At 30.4% G+C, this 17,560-nt stretch overlaps 2 protein-coding genes and 1 long non-coding RNA gene across 4 annotated transcripts in view; 1 reads left to right on the top strand and 2 right to left on the bottom strand.

Moving 5' to 3' along the window:
- LOC119681024 (lateral signaling target protein 2 homolog) overlaps positions 1-17,560 on the bottom strand; it is a 420,855-nt gene that overhangs the window by 212,782 nt on the left and 190,513 nt on the right. The window lies entirely within an intron of this gene.
- Positions 2,916-6,912, top strand: LOC119681032 (huntingtin-like). The gene is made up of 5 exons (XM_038094093.1): positions 2,916-3,069; positions 3,134-3,391; positions 3,463-3,679; positions 6,637-6,766; positions 6,825-6,912. Exons 1-5 carry the CDS (start codon positions 3,002-3,004, stop codon positions 6,902-6,904), a joined length of 753 nt encoding a protein of 250 aa, XP_037950021.1. The 5' UTR covers positions 2,916-3,001; the 3' UTR covers positions 6,905-6,912.
- Positions 4,265-16,618, bottom strand: LOC119681035. Its single transcript, XR_005252500.1, has 5 exons — positions 16,526-16,618; positions 14,760-15,992; positions 11,819-12,083; positions 4,770-5,341; positions 4,265-4,704 (listed from the first exon to the last, which is right to left on the bottom strand). It is a non-coding gene; the product is annotated as an uncharacterized LOC119681035 (long non-coding RNA).

Here is a 17,560-nt window from a genome sequence, read left to right as displayed (position 1 = left end):
AAAACAAATTAAAATCGAAAGCACAAAAATTATACACACTTTTGGGTATTTAAGTTAGCTTAGCTCTCTCTACCGTCCTACCGTCCATTTACATTGCAAAAACGCTCCAAAGTACCGACACCGAAAAATCTATGAATCTATGAATCTATGAATTTGTGAATCTATAATTGGACACTTTCTATACTTCAACTAATCTTAAAAATGGACTGTGATTAATGAATATCTTTTTCTATATAATGCTAGTACTTCTAAAGTTAATTATATTGAAGAAAGATATATACTGCAAAAGAACTAATATATAGAGTATATGTATATGTATGTATATGGGGAAAAATTTTTTTGAATACTTGTAATTTTCTTAATGGGTTTATAAATAAGAGTTTATAATTGCTTATTACAATTTTAGTTTGCCAAACAAAACAAAAAAAAAATAAATAATTAAACAAAAATGATGAAATTAAAGTTCGTAAAAAATTTTAAGTAAATATCGAAAATTATTGTTAGTTTTATATATATTTTAAATAAAGAAATCAAAAGAAAATAATAAAAATATATAAATAAAAGATGTGGTTGTTTTTGTTATTGAAGACGCCAGCGCTGGATGTAACCTATTACTAAGTATAATACCTTTAATAATTATTATTATATTAAGGCTAGTTGAGTCAGTGCATTTGAGCACTTTTACTCTCTATTAACCCCTCTCAACGCCTTGACTGAATTATTGTTTATCACTTCATCAAACTAAGCAATCTGATCTGCATACCCCCCGAGGAGTCTGTAACCATTCTGAGATTCAATAACGTGGTGTTGGTAAGCCTATCAGTTTTCGTAAATAATTTCAGGAATCTATTCTTTATGTTTTTTTTGATCGAATCAATCTTGACGTCCCTAAGGATATCATTCGTCTCAATGTACATACAACTTGACTCAACTATCAATTGTTTACCAGGATCCAGCGATCGGGAACGACCTCATCGAATTTTGAAACGCAAGCAACAATAACAATAGCGTTTAATATATTGTGGGTTCAAAGAAAGATAATTCGATTTATTAAATTTATTCTTGTTATTCTTTGTTAGCATTACAGGCAATACTGGAACATTGCTTCCAATTTTCCAGGATATGATGCGTACACTCATACTGTTACAATCACCTACTATAATATATACTATATTCTTCTTAAATTTCTTCTTTACATTACTTTATTTATTTATCTCAATTTATCTTAATTTATTTACATTACAGCCATGCTGGAATAGTGCTTCCTTAACCATTCTCGTATATCTGATGCATATGCCCATAAGATAGCCTATTATATCATATATAAAAATGTATTCTAATTCTTTAGTCTGCGTTAAAGCACTACAATCGAGAACCCTGTAAGGACATACACAGCTGATTACGAATATTTAGCTTGTAAATAGACAGCTATAGACTCACAACTAGGAATTTATTATTGAGTTTCGATCTGATGCAGCATTCCTTTTCAGAGGTCTCTGTAGTTTGCGATGAATGCGCTAATACTGATAATACTGATCTCTGAGGATCTTGAATAGATTGTACACTGAACCGATTTTAAACCAAATCCTTGTAGCTTTGAACTGAACTGCCGTTGCGATAGGCCGGGTTCAAAACCTTATATGAATCAATAATTTAAGATCGATATGTAATTGAAGTCTCAAAACTGACACGTATAAATCAGGTCAGCAAAGTTGATGATCTAAGTATGAGCTCAAACTACAAATCATGAAGGTAAATGTTGCTTCAATTAAAATCCTAACCATCCTTAATCCACAATTGTCGTTAAATAATCCCCTGTGCTTTCATAATTCCTATATTGAACCATATCTAAACCCATATATACGTATTTATATTCCCTTTCATTTGTACTCTTTTTCATTCTGTAAAATCGGCTCTTAGAGTCAAAGAACCTCTAATCCTCCTCAATGATTTGTTTTCGAGTCTAAATCTGTCTTAAATTTAAAGACTGGGTATCCGGTGTCAGATGTGGTACTGCAACCGTGCACCCTTCTGTGTTTACAAAAGGTCTCTAAGCCTTGTTGCGTCAATATAAGTAGTATAGAGAATACAGTTTAAGTATGTATGTATGTATGGTATACCCAATCTTGTAAGGTGGTATTGTACTTTACAGTGCCCTGTTAGGATTCCTGTGTTGATTCTAAGTTTTTCTTTTGATAGGTTTATACAATCCTGGTATCCCTTATTAATATATGTACCAATAAGTGATTTGAATTGTGATAATCCTGGTATCTTATCCCAATAATTCTTCCACATAACAAACGATTAATTTTCCATGTGTCTTTCTTTGAAATCATTGGTGAAATTGATTTGCTAATTAAAAAACAATTTCATCTTAAAATACCACCACAGTTGGTACCACATTTTTTATAATGTATTTTATTTATTCATATACATATAAATATGTATATATGTATATAAATTCTATATCGAGAGCATAGAACTCATATCGCAGTTTGTATACAATATTTAAAAAAATATTGTATATTTTTTAAAAATTTTGTTTTGATATGAATAGTAAATCGAAAGAAAGGAAAAAAAGTCTGTAAATAATATATTATTTATTTATTAAATAAAAATAAATAATTATTCATTTTCATCACCACAAAATGTTTAAAAATTGAACATCGCGCCCTCTATATATCAAAAGTATTTTATAGTAATCGATAACCTTTGCATGAATCATATGGCATAGTGTCATCGCTAAACATATGTTTTTCGCAACGATTTGACGTTTCCATAGGCGACGTAGGTTTATTTTCATTGTTATTAGTAAATAACAGGAAACGCAATTGCTTATAAATTTCTTAATTTATAAAAGTTCCAAATGCAATAACAAAAAACAAATGTAAAAGTCTAAAAGATAGTTTGGCGATTTTATTATTATGCGCTTTTAAGCGTAGTTTTCTTATATAAAAATTTTTTGCAAATAAAATGCAAAAGATAAGCAGACAAATGCAAAATGGATAAAACTAATATTGTCAATACATTTACTGCTTACGTTGAACAGCTGCGGAATCGGGAATGCAGGTAATTATCATAATTATTTAAGTAATTTACCATATTTACCACATTTACTATTATTCTTTTTCAGCCAAAAAGAGAAGATTGCGTGTTTTCAGCACATCGCCGACTGCATTACGCATCCCGCATTAGCGAGTCATCACAATTACGCCACACATTGTTCAAAGGCGACCAATGTGCTCCTCCTGTTCTGTGAGGATTTGGATTCGGTGGTGCGGATGTGCGCTGAGGAGAATTTAAATAAGATTTTTCGAACTTTGGAAAAGACTCGGGTGAGTCGGATTCTAATGGATTTGTATGGTGAAATCAAACGAAATGGAAATCAACGGTTTGTAAAATAATTTTCTGTATGAAAAAGTATTCGAATGAAGTGCTTTCGTTTTTTATACAAAATTATAGTTCCCTGCGTATTTCATTAAATTTGTTTGCTCATTACGCACCTCAAATCAAGGAAAAGCAAATCAAGTGGTACGCCTTGCGCCTACTGCATTGCATGCTGAACATTTGCCAGCGGAAGGAGACGCAATTATGTGAGACTTTGTGTGAATTTGTTAAAAACTTTGGTAGGAATCTGCAGCACGGCTTGACGGACAGTGAAACGTGCAAACTTTTCGAGGTGAGAAAAAGTTATACAAATGTCATTTAAATATAAGCCGTAGTTGCTGTTGTTACAAACCATGTTGTTCCACTATCGTTAAGGAAAGTAGACAAGCAAAAATACAAAGCGGTTACTCATCACAAGCGATGAGAAATGGCAAACGTAGTAGGAGATAGAATGCGTGGGTTATAGTATGATAAGAAGGGAGTGGGTGTGTAATAGTAAAGTAATTAAAAATTAGACTGAGTCAAATTTCAAGAGCCTTGTCATTTCAATATGACGCAGTCACAAATTATTTGAGTTTACATTGGTATGTGCTGTCATTAAATTAAAAATATGGGTGACGTAATGTGGAGTATAGCTATATAATATAGATCAATTGTTAGGAATACACACTTTAATGTATGATAAATAAATTTAATTTATAATTACAAATACGTGCACACGGATTAGGTTAGGAAAGAGTATGAAGAAAAAAATATAATGTGTACCTTAATTTTAGTGGAATCAACACATTTCTTGCTGCACTATGAAATTAATAGTAAAAGTAATTAATATTAATATTCAATTTTATTAATAGAATTATCTTTAAATGTAGGTTTTATAAAACTCGGAACGTACTAATAATAGTAAAAAATCTTTAACATTATAAGAAATACCAATTTGAAAAATGCTAGATGAACCGTCAAGACCAAAGACAGGCCACCCATACAAATCAGTCTCAAATAGAATCCATTCATTGCGATATATTAGCACTACAGAGACTTTACAGGCTTTACAGAGACTAGCAATTGTCGCTTTTGTGAAATCTGAAACATCTGAACATATTCTCTGTGAAAGTCCTAAACTGAACAGCAGCAAATTTTCCAATTTATCCATCTTAGCAAAAAACTCGTTACGATATATGGAACAAAACAAAGCAAAACCGTCAAATGTGGCGCGAGAGACTTCTTTTGAACAAATAGCTGGGTCTGGATTTTCACAATTCTGTAACTTCGTGAATATCATAATCTCATGCTATAGATTGTCTAATAGTTTACCCTCTACACAAAAAAGTATATTAAGTTACTCAAAATGCTTTTTTTTTAATATTTTTATATGTACTTACCTTGTTATGCTCAGTTAAACAGATGTGTTTAGGAAGATCTTGATGTGATGTGTGTTAATGCGAAGAAATATTGAAGTTTTGATTAATCGTAGACAGAGTTTAGTTGTTGCAGCTACAATCAGTATTTCCTGGACATGCTAGAATATGACAGTGTTGTGTAGATCTGTTGACAATATGGGAAACTGCTTATAATGTTAGGTACGGTATGCTTGCAATTGTCGACTATAGGATGTGATATTCTTTTGATATGTTCTTCTGTCAAGGATGTCAGTGCTTCCAAAACTGCAGACTTGTCGTTATCTGACTAATAGAATGATGCGGATGAGCGGATGAAATGATTCAGATAATACGGTAGTCGGAAACAGAGTAGATATGTTTTCGTCTACATCATTCTGCATTGCTTGTGTAATTGACATATCTTGAGGCGATCAATAGCTTTTCTTAAAAGTATTATGTGCTGTTTGTGAAATATTTGTGGTAGTATTCAGTTATTTTCCTTATTCCTTCCTCTATGAAGTCAGGTTATTCTTATTACATGGTTTTGAAACCACTGTTACTAATATCCACAATAGCTGCAATAAGTAAAATATGTTCATATATTATATATATATTAATAGATATTTTCATCAACAAATAAGTTTCTGTAATTTTCAAGCTAATGCATGTTGTTGTTGTAAGCCCTTGGGTAACCAAACCAGTTGAGGAGGATTCAGCAGTACTTTTATTATCTAGTAGGTAGTAGTTTTTTTTTATACTATAAATTATAATCCAATCAATAGATACTAACTGACAAAATTATAAATCACTTTAAGTAACAATATAAGAACAGAAAGGAAAGTTTGAAAACTGTCTAGTACTCCATATATTATTATGTGATTCCTAACCCTAATTTATTTTTCTGAAATCTTCTGTGGCTGTGCTAAGTTTGACACTTTATCCAGAATAATTCCTAGGATATATTCTGCTTAATATATGTTTAGTCATGAGCATTTTAAAGATACCGTTTTGAATGCTAATAGTAAAACTTGGTTTTTTAATCGAGAACATGAAGAGTGGGTTTGAATTTGGAATAACATATGATTTTCTAATATATCACTATACAGAAAGCAGTGCACAGGTACAAGTTGAACGGATTATTTTAAATTTTAATGAGTTTGTAACGATATTTTCTAGTAACGGTGTTGTGAAATAATTCTGAAGTGAAAACTCTAACAGACATATATCACTGCTGGCATTATTGTATCATATTCATTATTAAGTAATATTAATAATGAATATTATTAATATTACTTACTATTTTCAATTTTCCTTTCTGGGTGTAACCACGATGTTGTTGCTGCTGCTTTACGGTTTTTGCAATCCAACTAATGCTGCTAGGGATCAGTAATCCATTTATTTTTTATTTTTTACTGTCATTGAAATACGGATGCATATTGCATATGACACAAGCGGTTGACGATCGGCTTTGGAATAAAACGCTTAACGCTTTTGGTGCTGAAATTATGCATCCAAATACTTTAGCTTAACCTATTAAATCTTTTAACCGCAATTACTAGCATTTATTTCTTAAATTTTATTATTTAATATTTTAATTTATATGAAATTTTTCTTCTTAAATTTCTGGCTTCCAAGTTTTGATAAATAAAATTAAAAACCTTTTCATAAAAAATCAAAAGCAGCACGCCGCGTTCGTTGCTTATATTGTGGAAAGGATATTTTTCCTCCTTTTTTCCTGGTATTTTTTTCTGTTTTTTGTCCTGTCACCACTTGTGGTGTTTATTGACAATTGCAATTGCACAGTGAATTTTGCATGCAATTTTAATCGAAAATATTTCTTTTTATTAATTTTTTTCTTTCCTTATTTTAGGCTTTCATGGCAAATATTGGTGCTGAGTGCGCGGTGAAGCGACGCTGTTCATCACAGAACTGCATCAGTCTGATTGAGAATTCGCAGAATAAGAGTTTAATGGCCAAACATGGACTCAGCAAAGTGTTTGGTAAGTTTTTGAAGTGAAAATGCGAATATACTTTCTTTATTATTTGTGCTCTCGTTAGAGTTGAAGCAATTGCATAAAAACGAAAACGATGGAAGAGTGCATATCTGTGAATTTATAAGGGCTGAAGTGCGACGGTAGCAAATACATATAATACATAAACTAAAGAATATAATATAATTTAAATGAATAATATTTTTAATTCTTTAAATTAATTTATTTTGACTTTAGTTTTTATTACTGTCCAAACTTTAATAAATGCATTCACTATCTAAAACTTAGGTTTTGCTATAAGATATTTAACTCTAGGTTAGTTTGAAGTCACGAAAATCTAATATTTGTGTTAGCTAGTAGAAATAAAGTAAGACTTTTCTGAATTCTTCCTCAGAAAAATTTTAAAACTAACGAAACGATCGTGAAGTCGTCTAAATGGAGACTATTCACTTATCAAACTGTGGAATTTTGATACTAACGAAACAACTGAGGAGAGTCCTTATTTTATTTTCCTTATTCACCCTCCACAAGAGAATAAAATAGAAGTGTTTGTATAAAATATTCGCAAGAAAATAAGATCGAATTCTTTATAGAGAATATTCACAAAAAAGAAAGAGAGAGAGAGTTGTATAGAGAAGATTCACTTATGGAACTGCAAAATACTGATACTAACGAAACAATTGAGGGTCCTTAACTTTCTTTAGAAGCATTCCACACGAGAATTAGATCGAAGTCATTATAGAAAATATTCACAAGAAAATAAGATCCAATTCTTTATAGTGTATATTCGCAAGAAAGAGAGTTGTATAGAGAAGATTCATTCATGGGACTGCAAAATATTGATACTAACGAAATGACTAAGAAGATGTCTTAATTTTTTTCATAAGATCGGAGTCTTTATGAAGTCAAACTGAAGAGTTTTGATGCAAATGAACCAATCGCAAAGAGTGCATTAACTTCCTTATAAGTCTTAAGTTGCTGTGAAGATATACACTTATCCGAATGCACTTGTACTTAAAATTATAGTATATAGATTATTTTGAAAATTATAGCCCGGATCGAAGATAATCAAAACTGCTTTATTGATTTCTCAACAAAAATATTAAGAGGTTTCTTAGTCTAGACACCTTTTGTCTTTTAAGGAAGCATGCTCCGATTATCGACCACATTTCAGAGTTGAGATTTAAGGACATTTAGTATCTCTGTTTTAGTTTCAATGAATTAAATAAGGACTGCTATATTGAATATAGAAAAATATTTCGATATATGAAATTTCTTAATTTGTTTATGTTAGCTTATGAGACTACGTCCGGAGATAGCACAATATATGTCAAAGGTCGTGGTGTATTCTTGTCCCTTCTGATTTACATATAATAATAGTTTACAATCAGTTAGAATAATAGAATAAAGTAAATTGTTGTGATTTGGATGAATTTGCGTTATAGTGAATTTTAAATTTTGGGTGTTCAATAAAAACTAAAAAGCGCAGGAATAATAATCGCATTGTTGAGGTGTATAAAGTACAGCCAGCTTCAGTTGTAAACACCCATTCAACTGCTTAATGCACAATGCACAATGCAGACCAGGCCCAGGATCAGGACACTGGACTCTGTTTCGCTTGCATAAAATTCACAGTTTGCAACAAATTCAAATGCGAATTTTATTTTTATTTATGCACTTCGTTCTTCTATTGCTTTTTTGCAGTCTAAACAAAGTCTATATTGTTCTAATGAATAATAAAAAACTTAAATAAAACAAAAAAAAAAACACAGCAACAACACAAAATACAGAAATCTACAATATTAATAGCACAAAATTTTTGTCCACCCAAATCCTTTTTAAAAAGTTTGTGTCCTTTTATTTTTATATTGCAACTAAAATTTTCATGAAAATTCAATAAAAAATGATTTGTGGTGCTTTTTTGGATTTTGCACTTTATTATTTTTGGTGTTGTCGGTGTTGTTAGAGGAAATGCAACTGCAATCGCAGCAACATCGCGTACAACAACAATAACAACAACAAAAACTCCTGCAATGACTGCACATAAATGCATAAATAACAAAATTCCAAATTTTTTGTTCATTGATTAAAATTGTTAAGCTTTGATTCTGTTTTGATTTTGTGATTTTGGTTTTGATTTTTGATTTTTAATTTGAATTTGGATTTCTGATTTTTATTTAAAAAATTTTTTCCACACTCGTTTGTATACAAATAAAATATTGTTAGTCCTTAAATGCAGGGTTTCGTTGCGGTTGTAAATCGGGTACTAGGTCAGTGGGTAGCACAAGCTTATCTTTTGTAATTGTTGTGTTTAGATAAGAAATTTATGAAATTTAATATGGAATAATTGGACCATTAATACACCAACATCATTATCTTTTGCAAAGAAATCATTAGTCTGCCGAGCAATAGGATTTTATGACCACTATATTCGTTTAAACCATTGTAGAAAAAGGTTCTCAGGTCTAAAGCTGTATCTCTCGCAAATGATGCCAGTACCAATAAAATTATAATTGTGAAAGAAAATAACGTATAATTTTATGTCGATTTAGTTATTCATTCCAGTTGGTATTGGAGCCTTGACAATTTTAGAGTTTTCATCAAACAGATTTTACACACAAAGCCCTCTTATTCAGGAGTGAAAGATGGCAAAGAAGTATGAATGATATAATATTGAATGAACTGAAATAAGTTAAAAAGAAGTATGGTAAGGTTTATAGGGTAGGGATGCAAAGACTTAATCTAGACCGTAGCATTAATCAGAAACCCTACTACCGTAATAAGATGCAGCCACAAGTCTTTACATTCATATAGGTACTCAATTCATAGGGATGAATGGGATTCTGACTTGCTCAGAAGGTTATTAATGTTATTAATTTGTCAGAAGGTTTGTTACTCTAACAAGGACCTTAATCTTTAGGTGGCAGTGAGAGAATCCCCAAGCTTTATAATATGAATATTGAATAGAATAAAAAGTTCTGTCTAGCCTGAATAATATTGACGAATGTTAGTCAATCAAATTAAGATAGTTCTATTAGCAGAGAAGCTTATCTAAATACAATAATTTAATATCTGTTAAAATGAAAGTATTGAAGTTCGTTTGTTTGAATATGGAACCCTATTACTTTTTTGGATTAGTTGAGCTCTCTAGTTTCCTTTTATTAATATTTGAAGTGGTAAATTCACCGTAAAGTGATGTTTTATGTTGCGTTTTATTGCATTTGTGTGATGTGCCGTTGATATATGTACATCGTGCTTAAAATACCTTTCAATTATTGATGAAAATTATGCGCGTTGTTCATGTTCAATATTCGATGTTAATGTCAAATAAATAAAATTCTTTCGATTTGATTTTATTTAATTGCGCTTCTATTTCATACATCGCTTTTACACTGCAATGGACTGGATCTGTTTAAAGTGCTGCTTGTGCTGACCTGACCAAATGTTTGTGAAGTAATAACGAATTACCAAATTGCCACCATGCAAAACAGACGAAACTATTTAAAATTTAATGATACAAAACATTTCGTTTTAATTTCGTTAAAATTATGTTCAAATGCAATTTACAACTTCAGCGTATTATGGCCGCACAATTGCATAGGCCATCTCATTTATAATGCATTGTGATGTAATTATCACGTTAACCAATTCGCATAAATAAATGTCAGGGCATGTAACAATAAATGCTATCAAATTATGCATTAAACCAATATATCGCGAAATCCAATCTACACCGACGCCGTAGTACGCAAACGTAACAAGGTTTGCGGAGTATTTCAATAGAAAAACTAGAAGTAAGTTATATTCTAAAGACTGTACAAGACGACGGAATAATTTGCATACAAATATTAATAATTTCACTATGATGTACATTGTATTAACGAAGAAGTACCTTTCTCTGGCCAGGTGCAATAGTTTTTTTAAACTGTACAATCTGGTTCGTCTAAGGAAACCTATTGTATAGGTTGCTGCTTGAACTATAGTACATTGCGAGAAATGGATTTTGCCTTCAGTTAAAATTCGCCCAACTACACTAGTTCGAGAATATCAAATACAGTTATCACACGATTACTTTCAATTTCAATCATTGGTAAATATGGCCCTCAACATGCAATTGGGCACGATTCCTATCTCTAGGACGTCTCAATTTGACATAGGATTTAAGTAAAGTCCATTTTGAACAGCTCTATTACTATGCTAATTTGGCAGATATAGTACTATATATATATTTAGGCTTGAAGTTAATTATTTTTACATGTAAACTACCAACAATAATAGATGCGCTATTGAGACACCTACTATTATTAGTTGTTTAAATTATTAATATAAAAATTGCATGTACTAGTACTTGTATTTACGAGGAATTTGGATGGTATGTTTTGTTTTTGTTAATGGTTTAAATGTACATCTCGATATCTTGAGATCTATGGTATATCGGCATATGAAGTTGGTCTAAATAAACGTCAATATATATCCGTTGCTAAATCGGGGTGGCACGAAAATAGAAATCTTGTCTGCAATTAGGTATATAATTACTGAGTAAAATATCACGTACATATGCAACTAAATTTGGTGTTCCAGTAGAAACTTTTATAGATGTTATTATATGGAAGTAAAGATTAACTTTTTTTGGCGTATTTCCGAAGTCGGATAATACTATTTAATGATTTATTTAATGATCTATTTTAAAAAGTTGGCGGCGGAACTGTGTGCGGATGACTTCATACAGCATTTTTACATACAGCAATTTACTCTTTATAAATAAGAAATTTTTAATAAATAGAAGAATTAGTCCCATTTTTGAAAGTTTCAAGTCATCATCAAGTGAAATATGTTAACACAGTAGTTTCCTTCTTTTATGCATCAATGCAGAACGTACGAGTATTGATCCCAGAATATATTTCGCAATCTCACTTCTCATTTGTAAGATTTGCAAGAGCTAAGATGTATGTTAAGGTGATAGCTTAATCTACAGAGTCATATTGAAATTTTTGTTACAAATATTGACATAATCTTAGTTAATTTCAAACAATTCTTACGAGGACAAAGGTTATAACTTACCATCAGTCCTCAGAAATTGTCCTAGATGCAATGACACTGATTTAGTAAAAATTCTTAGCCCAACTTTCTCCTTTGATTTAGTCGATTTCGGTTTAGTTGTAGATACTTATCCCGAGCACTTTCACCAAAACACCCAAATATATAATCGATACTATCCGGGTCCTCTAAAACGATCATCTAGTTTTTGACGTTTAAAAATTCGTTGAACGTTTCAAACGCTGCGTCAATTTGTGATGGAACTATTTTGAGTATTCGAAAGTGAAAACTAAAATAATAATAATAAAATTATAAAATGCTTGTTAGGATAGTTTTAATATATAAGCGCAAAATGCATAGTTTTTTTTTCTAGTTTTTTTCTATGTTCAAATAGATAGTTTATCTATAATGTTTTATGTATTTAATATCTATTTTAAGAACATTTATCCAAACATCCATAGATATGCATTTTAATCATATTTTTTTATTGTATGCTCTATTATATACGACGTTTTCTAGCTCCCCTTATATCATATTACTTTAATGTAATATAATTAATTAAAACTCTAAACTTCTTCATTGCTACCTTAATTTCTACGAAATTTATTAAATTATAAAAAGGACAAAAAATCCTTCGTTGCAGTGACAATCAAATATTTCAAACAATTTAATTTTGTCTCTTTTCTGTTATATTCTGTCTCTTTTATTTTTATTATTTTTTTTTATTTTTTTTATTTTTTTTATATATTTTTATTTTTGGTTATTTGATAAAAGCTCAAGTGTATAAAAAAGCACCTACGTTTCTTGCTATAAACTTGCATTACAACTACACCATTCAAACATGGAAGGGGAGAGAAAATTACATTAAACATGGCTGACAAGCAGCTGTCAATCAAGTTGTCATTTTGTAAATATTTCATCGTCAACTGATGAAACTGTCGCTCAAGCGACTTCAAACTATGCACTCTCTACTTTCCCAGTGAACGCAGTAAACTGCAAAATTATTGTTGGTTTCGTTGTTGCTGCAATCGCTATTGATGCTGTAATATCACTGTTGTGTATCACTGATGTTTGTTGCTCTTGTTGTTCCTACTATTATTATTATTATTATCATAATAAATGTTTTGCTTAGAATTGGAAATATTTTCGAAAGTTAACACAGAATTTCTTTATAAACAAAATTAAGCGAAATATCACGACAGCAAAGTGAAAAGTGATAAAAAGTTTATAGTTTCTATCAGATTAATTTAGTTAGTTTTCAAGGATTTCAGCTAAAATAACATTTGATAAACCAAAATATACACTTGCTGCTTAAATTGGCATTTTGACGTTGGGATAATTTTGAATTCTCAACATTTAGTTTATTTTATATTATTTTTTTTTTTGAAAAAATTACTAATATGATATAGAGAGCATTGTGTAATTTAAATCAGATATAGTTAGTCTATGGAATTTTTTTATTCTAATATATATCGTGTTAGGAGTTTTAACGATCAACAAACAATGCATAATTTAAGGTCTTCTAGTTCTAACTATCTCCTGCAATATCCAAGATTTCTGAAGCATTTGTCTATTAAAGAATAAGATATAACTTTAAGTTGCTAGTTTTTATTGCTGGGATTTTAAATTTTCATTGCATCAAGGTCATCTACCCGCAACTTGAACTCTGTCTTTCTGAAGAATTATAAGAATCAGTCTTCTCTTTAGTCTTGTGGTTAAATCTATTTCTTTATCACAAATGCCAATAAATTGTTGTTTTACCTAGACAAAACCTATACAATAATGTGCATTAAAATCATTACAATAAAGTGTTTTTAGATAAACATTAAATTACACTAAAATAACCTAAAACATTTTACTGTCTCTTTATGGATACTAAAAAGTTCACTACATTGATTGAAAGATCGTTACAGAAGTTCACTAAGTTTGTAAAAGCTCATTATAAAATTCACTACTTTTGTGAAAAGATTCCTCAAGTGAACCCCGAAATGAAGTGTTGAAGTATGAAGTGTTGGAATTATTATTATTATTGAAAAGAAAAGATACTGCGACCTAAAAGATCTAATGCGCCACTTCGTCGGATTAGAGAGTTTCTCCAAGCCCGATCTCTTTAATGAAAGATATTATAGAGCCAATCTTTCCTAGTCTTGAATCCTTATGATCCATGAAATACTCTCCTAGGTGTTTCTTCCGCTTGTGCATCAGTGCCGGAAGCTCCCCAAGCACATGGTATGCAGTTTCTCTCTCTTCTCTACAGTACCTGCAATCTGAGTTGGATTAAATTCCAAATTTCGATAGGTTATTATTCAATCTACAGTGACCGGTGTTGGAAACACTACACTATAATTTTACTGTTTGAGTGCTTCAACATAAACACCTAAAACTTTCGGATGTGTTTTAGACTCTGTTAAGTGTACTATTTGTGTGCATTTTTTTCACATAAATAAAAAACCGTACACTAAATGTAGTACTTATAATAATAAAATATAACGAATCTATTGATCTTGGGGTCTATAATTGCCTGTGGTATTAAAGAACTTTTACTTCCCCTTGCTATGCCACTGAAAAGGAATGCTTGACAAAGATTATTTCTGAAAAATGTTAAAAATAAATACCATCTAAATTTGTAATTTTTTAAAGGAAAGTTAATTAATTTATATAAAAACAATTAATATGAATTAAACCTCTGTTAATTTTATTTGAATTATACATTAACGCGAACAAAACTCTAATTCACTGAATTAGATTAGATTTTTTTTCTGGTTTAATATATTTTTGTTTATGTTCCCTGCTACTCTATTTATTTTTCATTTGATATAATATATGTAGAAATTCAAGACACTTAGTTAAATGTCTTTTAAATGGATTATTAAGAATCCAATATTATTCTTTGTATTTATGGTTATACCAAAAACACTGTTGCTATCGAATACATAAAAACAATTAGAAATATTTATATACTCACATGTACGTATATTCACTTTTATTGATACGAAATTCACTTTGAAATTGCCATTAAACATTGATACGTTGCTTGGTACATTTAACTTATTCCATACTCGGGTTAATGATACTTCTTAAAGAAAGTTCACCGTCTGCCAAATCGAAGGATATAACAGGCTGCGAAGTTTATGTGGTTTCGTGTTAATTAATTGAAACATAAAAGTAGCGGACCAGACAAACGCAGGAGCACCCAACTTTTGCTCTTGATTTTATTTTATTTATTTATTTTCTATTTACTACTTGCACAGTAAATGAAATCGTTTCAATGAGCTACGTACAGACTGCCAAAAAAAATGGGCTATAATAGTATAGAATAGTACAGAACGCCAACTAAGCCGAAGTGCTCCAATTGCTTTGAATTTTATTAGTCCTCGTACAGCACGCACTCATACATTTTTATGAAGGTTCACTAAGATTTTTCGTTATGTGTAAAGTGCAATCAGTAGAAACTTAAAAGAAAGTCACTGCTGCAAAGTGTTTTAAAATTTTTAACCCAAAGGGAAATGAAAACTAATTGAGTAACACAGTTGCACTGTGGAAAAATTTTGCTTGCCGGCTTAGGTTAGGTCTTACGCTGCGTATGAGTAACAAAATATCTGCTATACGCGCATATAAATATTATCTCATGTGTGTGTATGTGTGTGTGTGTTGGCTGTGTTTGCGTTGTGTCTCCTAACATTGCTTACTGTTCACTGCTCACTGCTTACTGCTTACTGCTCACTGCGTACTGCATATGTGCGTGTAGTAAGTACCGAACGAAGAACTTCTTTGCGTTCACAACTTGTCTTGCTTGTGTGTATAACCACAGGGCGTTGAGTCTATAAATATTACATGAAAAGTTTTCAACAAGATAAATTTAATTGGTGGCAATTTGTTGCAAACATTCTTTTCCTCTCTTAAGTTTGATTTTTTTTTTTGTAAAATCTCGTTGTTTCTTTTGGAAAAAGTAAAATTAACTCTTTTTGCTTTAAGTACCCAAAAAAAATTCAATGTGAAAACGTAAAACCAGATTTTTCATTTTGCGTTCAAATTATTAGAAACAAAAAGTTGCATATTAGGGTCTGAGGGTCTGAGGCTCCTCACCAGTAAAAGTTTGAAAGTCAATGTTGCCGCGTGCTGCACTTAACTGCAATGATATTGAGGAAATTGGTTTTTGGGTATAAACTTTTAAAAGTATTCCATGTTGGTTCGTTGCCTGTAAAAAAAATGAAACAGTTTTATTGGAGAAATTTTTTTTCATAATTTACAGTAAATTATGTTTAAGTTTCTATAAAGAACTTAATTTAATAGTTTATAATTTATTTTGAAAATTTGGCAGTCATTGTTAAGTATTTTCACAATTTATTTTTAATAAAAGCCAAACGTTTTAATATTTGCTAACATTGTAACATATGATGGTTCTTAGTTATGATAACATTCAAACATTTTTAAGCAAGTTCTTTTGTTTATAGGGACAATTTTCTTCACAGAAAAAGTTTAATATTTAAAAGTGGCAGACATCTGTGCTATCTTTTGAATCAATCTCCATTTTAGTTTTTGCTTATAATTTAACCGTGTTTATATGCAATAAAACAAACCATTTCGGTGACAGCCAATAGATTCATAAATGATAGGATTGATGTTCAAGTTAAAAAAAAAAACAAAAGACGATGAGAAAAATCTATTAAATAAACATATAAGCTATACTATATTGCTATACAATTAGGTATATAGTGGTTTTTAACTTACTTGATGTCGTTCATTTGATGTCATTAAATGAATATAGAAGTACTGCTACGAGCTTTAAATCTATCCGAAATAGTTTTATATATGAAATATAGCATAAGAGTTTCAGATGTTGTTGTTGGCAAGCACAAAAGGCAATTGAATTGAATTTATCTGATCCTGACTTATGTTATATGTAAGTCTATTAATATTCGTATATGAAATATTGTTTTCTTTAAGTTTGTTCTCACGATCATTCAAAATACATTCATACCTTAAAACTTCCATCTTATAACTGAATAAATATAAGAAATATTATTGTTAAATGAAAAAATGGAAGGCCAAAAAGTAATACCATGCTATTTCGTGTTCCTTAGTGAAAAGCTTTTGTTCAAGCTCGTACGTAGTTTTATCTCCCCTGCATGAGTGAGTTTTAAGGTTGTCGATTTCGTTTCTTAAAAATAAAACATTATTGTAAGCAAAAGTAATCCTTTTAAATATCATATAATAAAATAATAATAATGTATAATATATATAAAAGTAATAATAAGATAAATAAGATAAATAATAATGTATTATATATATAAAAATAATAATAATACGAAACATAATAAATACGATAAATCCACAAACATATAGCTTATATATTAGTTATTTTATGTTTATAACTAAAAACATACTTGCAGAAGTCGATCATACCGCTGGCGAACTCGAGTCCTTTTTCCTGAGCCAAGCTCTTTAACGCATTTAGGGACGTTTCATACTTCAACTCGAGTTCGCCTTTCTCTTTCTTTAAACGCTTGTTTAATTTTTCTACAAGTATTGTCAGCAGTATTAATACATAATTGTAAAAGATTAAACGAAATCTATATTAAATAAATACCTTGGTATGTCGACTCTGCTTTGTAAAAACTGTCTACAATATAACCCATTTCTGTTAGTAATGCGGTATTCTCGCGTTCACTGTTTCGTATTTCTTCTTGAGAAGAGAGAAGAGAAGAAAAAGGTGAAAATGCATATTAACATTCATATAAAAAATACTCACTTTCTCGAGCAGAT

Source organism: Teleopsis dalmanni, chromosome 2 (assembly GCF_002237135.1).
Source record: "Teleopsis dalmanni isolate 2A chromosome 2, ASM223713v2, whole genome shotgun sequence".
Lineage (NCBI taxonomy): Eukaryota > Metazoa > Arthropoda > Insecta > Diptera > Diopsidae > Teleopsis > Teleopsis dalmanni.
This window is presented reverse-complemented; position numbering and strand designations above follow the sequence as displayed.